At 57.0% G+C, this 6,628-nt stretch overlaps 1 protein-coding gene across 10 annotated transcripts in view; it reads right to left on the bottom strand.

Annotated features, from left to right (window-relative positions):
* Positions 1 to 325: 325 nt before the first annotated feature.
* The window catches only part of LOC119063285 (cAMP-dependent protein kinase inhibitor gamma), a 125,589-nt gene continuing 119,286 nt past the window's right edge, over positions 326 to 6,628 (bottom strand). For all 10 annotated transcript variants that reach the window (XM_053671018.1, XM_037164560.2, XM_037164561.2 and 7 more), the window contains 2 exons: positions 4,217 to 4,390; positions 326 to 1,062 (listed from right to left, as the gene is read on the bottom strand). In XM_053671018.1, the coding sequence (XP_053526993.1) occupies positions 983 to 1,062; positions 4,217 to 4,390 (254 nt within the window). In that variant the 3' untranslated portion in view covers positions 326 to 982. The remainder of the gene's footprint in view (positions 1,063 to 4,216; positions 4,391 to 6,628) is intronic.

Raw genomic sequence — 6,628 nt, 5'->3', positions numbered from 1 at the left:
TCCCCCTGCCGGGGGTGTGAGGGGCCCCCTAGAAGAAACAAGGCTTCTCTTGAAGAGCTGTCTGCTTACATGCTCCCTGAACCCTCGATGCCTTCCAGTCTAGGTTTTAAGGGGAAAACCTGCCTTTTAGGTTTCTTGGAGCCACGGACTGTGGTGAGAGAGGGAGCGATGGAAGAAGAGAGCTCAGCCTCCAGGCCCAGGCAGGAGCGGGGCTGGATTCTGTGGAGGCCTGGGGCGGCCACGGAGCCCAGCTAAGGGTGGACTCGGGGGAGCAAGGCCCAGCCCGCTTTTGCTGTTTAAAGGGGAAAGAATCACCTTCAACCAGTCACACACATCATCAGCATTTATTTCCTGGGTCCCAGGTGCTACTTGTCTTGGTAGAAAGGAAGGGCACAAAGTTGGTCGGGTGGTTCTGAGCACAAAAGTCCCCTCCCAACAATCGCTCTGTGGGCTCCACAGGGAACCCTGGGCGGCGCAGACACTCAGAGATTAGCTTAAAATGGCTTCCAAAAACCGAAAGTGAGTTGATTGTCAGCTCCTTCCCTCTCTGCTAAAAATGTTTAAAACTTTTTAAAAGTTTAAAAGCGTTTTTTAAAAAAGAGATCAGACAGCCCTGACCTGGACAGCTGGGTCTGCAGAAGAGGGGGCAGAGCCGGGACGTGGCCCCCGCCCAGGCCGCCCCGCGGAGGGGCCTTCCTGGGTGGGCTGCTCACCCAGGCGGGCAGGGCCCCGCCCCCGAGGCCCAACGAATAAATAACATCTTGGTGTTAGAGTCTTAGAAGTGTACCTGGGCATAGTGAAGGGGTGGCAGCGGGGGCCTTCCCAGGTCAGGGCTGCGGCAGCCTCTGCGGGTGCCTTTCAGTCTGGCCTTGTTTGCCTGGAACGTGGGGCTCAGAGAAGAGGCTGTCGGGCCAGTGCTGGGGCTTCCCATCCAGGTGGGGACAGCAGGTCTCTCTTCCAGCCCCCTCGGGCAAGGTCAGACTCAAGATGAGGTGGTCCCGTCACTGCTCTCGGGCTGGTTGCTGGCCTCCTTGTCTGCGGTGCCGGCCTCCGCCTGTCCTTCTGGAGGGAAGAGGAAGACGGGCGCACACAGATGTAAGACGCAGGCGGAGATCTGGAAGGGCCCGAAGGGTGACAGTGGACGAGCCAGGGGACCCTCAGCAGGAGTGAGTGGGGGGGTGGGGTGGCCAACATTCTAACACTCACAAAAGAAATGCATGTGGTGTTAATAGTATAATCAAAGTCGATAAAGGCCAGGGTGGTAGATGGATGGCAAAAGCAACGGGCCAAGGGCTGTTGAGGGTGAAGATGCTTGTGCAGGTTCTCCAGCAGGAGAGGGCAGATGGGAGGCCCCACCGTGCACCAGGTGCTCAGTGAACCGGAGGATGGAAAGGGGCGTCAGGCTAGGCTAGCTCAGGGGAGCACCAGGGTGGGGCCTCTGCCTGTTTCACTGTACAGGGTCCTCACCAGGCCACCCACACTGCCACTCTGGCCTGTCTTCGCACCCTTAGGCTGGGCCCTTCACGTGACCAACCAGCACCGCCCTGGACGGCGCTCCAGGCAATCCACACAGCAGCCTGGAGGCGTGGTTAAGGGCACGGACCAGAAAACAGGCTCTGAGAGAAGGGACTGGCCTGAGCTGAAGTGGTAGAGGGATCCAGCGTCCCTTCCGTGAATTCCGGCTCCTGCCACGCAGCATTCTCGAGGCGCGAGAAAGGCCTGTTGTCGCCAGCGCTGCCTCCTTGTGCCCCTGCAGCAGTCTTGGGAGGTGGGCGTGAGCAGTAGTAGCAAGCGGTGTGGGCAGAATTTGGACACCTGGCTCCCTGCCAGGCTACCTCCTATCCTGGGTGGTAACTGTAGCAAAGGCTTGGTCCCAGAGGGTCCTTCCGGCCCCTCCAGAAGCCTGACAAACGAGATGGCACTCTGGGCAAATCTGCGATGCCCTATTTGGCCCGGAGCTTCGGCCCAGCAAACAGAGAGCATCTCAGACCGCCCAGCGTCTGTGCTCTGCCACCTGCCTCCGGGCCGCAGGATCTTGGGCAGTTGGCTTAATGTCTGAGCCTCTGTCTCCTGATCCGTAACATGAGGACGGGGGCACCTCTGCCTGCCCAGGAGGGCTGTGCTGGGCCTGTATGTGGTCTTAGCCATGGCAATGCTTCCTCTGGGCTGGTCCCAGCCCTCCTGGCCAGAGGAGAAGATCCTTAAGTGCTTTCCTCACCAACCAGCACTCTAGGCCCTTCAGGGGCCAGGTTCAGAGCGCCATCTGGAAGCGTGTCTTGGTCACACACTGCCTGGCAGTGCACTTATTTCTTCACACCTTGCTGTTGTTTCTCTCTCACTATAAGGCCAGATAAGGGAACATTTGTGTCCTCACACAAAGAAGTATCAGGGAAGACAAGGGCTTACGCACAGCATGCTGCGCATGTCTGCGGGGAAGCTTTAAGCACACAGATTCTGAGCCAGGCCCCCGGAACCAGGCCGTGCAGGTTCCCACTCCCCTGATAGGTAGTCTGCGGGGTGGGCACAGCCCACAGGCCCCTAGGGAAGCTCTCCGCCTGCTGGAGGAGGGCTCCTTGGCCAGTCTGGCCTGTGCTCCGCCCGGAGTGCCTCGCTTCCTTGCAGTGAGCGCTGTGCCTTTCTCAGGTCCCCTTATGAGTGTCAGGCACCCACCCTGGCCAGGTGGCTCGGGTGGAGCAATGTCCTGTACACCAGAAAGGGTGCGGGTTTGATCCCTGGTTGGGGCACATCTGGTGGCAACCAATCAGAGTTTTTTACATCGATACTGTGTTTCTCTCTCTCTCTCTAAAACTCAATAAAAACATATCCTTGGGTGAGGATTAAAAAAAAAAAAAAAAAGACTGCATGCGACCTGTGCAATCCAGATCCCTACAGGTCAAAGACAGAGAACTTCTGCAGAAGCGTCCTGTACCTCCGGACCCAGACGCGTCAGAGATTTCGCACCGGAGGGGAAACAGGTGTGGGAAGGGACTGGGTCCACGGACGAGGGGCTGTGACTGCGGCGCAGAGACAGGAAACGGTTCACCAGAGCCGAGGGCACAGCAGCCCTGCGCACGAGCCCCCTGGAAGCATGCCCTGGCCGCAGCTGGTCTTCCGGCTGCACAGTGAACAGCGGTGGACTAGGCACCTCTATCGTGTTCCGAATGCTGCCAGGCACCAAGGACACAGGACGGGGCCTGTGTGGGAGAGGCTCACAGCCTACAGAAGAGCGCTGTGCTCAGGGCGGTTCTGGGGGTGGGGTGAAGATGTGCCTCCCCTGCCCGAGGGGGATGTGGTCCGGGAGGCCTCTCAGCGGAGTGGCAGGGTTTCTGAGAATGAGCCAGACAGAGGGGCAGAGTGCTCAGCCCCGAGAGGGGCTTTTAAGAAACAGAAGTGCCACCCTGGCCAGTGTGGCTCGGTCGGGTGTCATCCCTAAAGCAGAAGGTCACCTGTTTGACTCCTGGTGGTTTGGTGCGCAGTTGTGCAGAACCAAAAATAAAAATATAAATATATTTATATTTAAGTAAATATTGAAAAAGAAATAGATGTGCTTTCCTCTGGCTGGATCAGAGGCACCAAGGGAGGTGAGCAGGGCGGCCCGTGGGGGCTCCTGTGCCCGGGCAGCGCGACAAGGCAGGCGGGCACCCGAAGACGGGGTGCGGGGCGTGGCTCCTTGGGCGGGGCAGGGGGGCAGCCCGGCTCTCTCTCTGTGCTCACTTGCGGGTGACCCTGGGCAAGCCACCCAACTCCTCTGGGCCTACCTGTCCAGGTAAGAAACACGACAGGCTTGGCTGCATGTCCCCTCAAAGTCATCTCTGTTCTGTAGTAGGGAGGGGGAGGGAAAGCAAGAAGGGAAGGGGCGGTGGGGGCAAGACAGGGGGACAGGAGGAGGGAGGCCCGAAAGGCAGCACAGAGGGGACAGAGGGGACAGCAGGTGTGGCTTTCTCCATTCGCTCTTTCAGCCTGTGGTTGCCACACACCTGTTCCTGCTGGCAGAATGGAAGGCCCCCGCTCCCCTGGAGCTCGTATTTAAACCCAGGAGACCCCACCAGAGGGCTGAGGGGTCATGTGACTAGGAAGGACCAATTACAGCTGCCAGGGAAAGCCCTCCACAGCACCTGGTATCTGAGCCTGGGTGTGAGGCGGCAGCCACCGGGCCAGGTGGGGCTGCGCTCTCAGGGAATCTGGGAGACCCGCCAAGTGCCGAAGGGGCTCTGACCTGCCCCCTCCAGGGCCAGCTCGCCCATGTCTCCAGCCAGCTTCCTCACGCTCACGGCCTCGGAGTCCCCCTGGATGTCGGGGACCGCGTTCCGACGGCCGGTCCGGTCGCAGGAGATGAAGTCCGAGTAGGCGGGCTCGACCTCCATCACGCCTGTCGCATCGCTCCGCGGGCCTGTGGGGACAAAGGCAGCAGGGGAGTCCAGGTGCATTCCGCAGGGAGGACACGGATCCGGTCCCCAGCACTGGTGTCCTCTGACAGATGGCAGCTACGGCCTTGGTCACTGAAGACGAAGCAGAAAGCACAGAAAAGGTGCAAAGGACACAATGTCCCTGAAATTTCAAACAGAAAACCACCGATGTTTAAAGACCATCTTTGTCTTTGAGTAAAGTTATTAGTGACAAATATCTCCACATCCATCACTATCACGTGCCAGCCCTCACTGGTGTGGCTCATCAGTGGAGCATCGTCCTTCAAAGCAAAAGGTCATAGGTTCAATTCCCAGCCAGGACACAGGCCTGGGTTGTGGGCCAGTCCCTGGCTGGGGTGTGTACAAGAGGCAACTGATCTATGTTTCTCTCACACATCGGTGTTTCTCTCCCTCTCTTTCTTCCTCCTTCCTCCCCCCCCCCTAAAAATAAATAAAACCCTAAAAAAATAAAAATCTGTGCCAGGCACTGGCTAAGTGCTGTAGACGCAGGAATGCGCAGGTCAGCCATGGTCCCTGCCCAAGGCCAGGGAGATCCGAGGAGGAACAGGCGTCGCCAAGACAAGGAGGCGAGGGAACAGCACTACTGGCTGGGGAACGGCACGTGTGAGGGCTCCGAGTGGATGCAAACACCGAGCCGCAGGCCAGGGGACGAGCAGCGAGGCAGCAACACCCAGTACGCCAAGCAGCTGGGCACAGCCTGACCACATCCGCAGCTCGGTCCCGAGGGGTGAGGCCAGATCTGCATTTTCAGAGACCATCGGGTGGAGCAGGGCCCGGAAGGGGGAAAGCAGAGCCCCTGCAGGGATCAGACTCGACAAAGATGGTGGGTGGAGGAAGGTGGCAGTGGTCAGATCCTAGGTGAGATCTGGAGGGCGAATCGACAGGCCTTGGTGTTCGACTGATGGTAAGTGACCCTTCTGGAGAGAGCAGACAAGCAGAGGTGTGGTCTCCCGAGATGCGGAGCAGCACAGGAGGAGTATTTTGGGGAGTGATGGTGGGTGAAGGTTAAGAGTTCTATTTACCATGTTAACTTTGAGATGCTTGCGAGCCCTCCAAGGGGAAGGGGGAGCCTAGGAGAGAGATGGGGTTACGTAGACATGGGGAGGGGAGACAAGAACTTAGAGGTGACTGCTAAGGCGGTGGTTAACAACCTGGTGGTTGGTTACAGAGTCTAGAGACAGGAGAGAACCATGCATATCGAGAAGGGCCATATATATTTTAAAAACTGTTTGGGGGTCATACTATGCACTATATTTTATAGCCCACTATTTGGAACACTCTAGAACATGTCATTAAGGCTCCCAATCGATGGCTTTTGTACCTGCATACTTGGATGTACTACAATTTCATCTGCCCCCTACAAGTGAACATGGGGCGCTTTCCAGTTTCGCTCAATTACAGACAGTAGTAGGTCTTTAAGTAAATCCTTAGAGACATTCCTAGACATAGAATCGACGGGCTAAAGGGAAGGAAGAAATACTTTGAAGACCCATTTCCAAGCTACCTGCCTGACCGGCACAGAGGTATAGTTAAGGGTGCTGACTGTTGGGTGGCCAGTAACTCGTGGACAGCGGAAGTTGGCCCCACCCACAGTCAGATGCCCGACTGCCAGCTGACCCTGAACAGTGCAGGTTTGAAACGTGTGGGTCAATTGAAATAGAAATCCACTTGTAAATGGGCTCATGTAGTTCTGTATTTATAATGATGAGAAAATGAGGTACGAAACTGTAAATTCATCACTGTTCCTACTTTTCTTCCCAGCAGCCGCACGTAAGATTGTCCGTTTATCTGCACCCTTGCCACCAAGCGTTGCTATTATATGAAAAACTGTAACCTTCTCAGGGGACATGAGTGTCTCTCACTGACCACCTGTGATTTTTCTGAAGGCAATCGGACCATGAGGACACCGCCTGGACCCTGGCTACTTGGCAGAGCCTGCTTTGGGAAGTGGGAGGGGGTCTAAGCCGCTGGCCTGACCGCACACGTTTGGAGTCCTCCTGGGTGGGGTGGGCCCAGCAAGTCCCAGTTCTAGACACACGCAGGCAAAACGCCAGTGTTCTCTGCAGTGTGCGGATGCTCACCGCATGTGGTCAGTGATGGCGAGCCGCAGGGAGCCCTCTGAATGTCCAGCAGGAGGCCAGGCACTACACGAATTATAGTGTATTTACAAAAAAGAAATGCACCAGATGGACCTGTACTGA

The sequence above is a fragment of the Artibeus jamaicensis genome, unplaced genomic scaffold (assembly GCF_021234435.1).
Source record: "Artibeus jamaicensis isolate MK-2021 breed Jamaican fruit bat unplaced genomic scaffold, CSHL_Jam_final contig_685, whole genome shotgun sequence".
NCBI lineage: Eukaryota > Metazoa > Chordata > Mammalia > Chiroptera > Phyllostomidae > Artibeus > Artibeus jamaicensis.
Note: the sequence above shows the minus strand (reverse complement) of the source record. Positions and strands in the feature narration are given on the sequence as shown.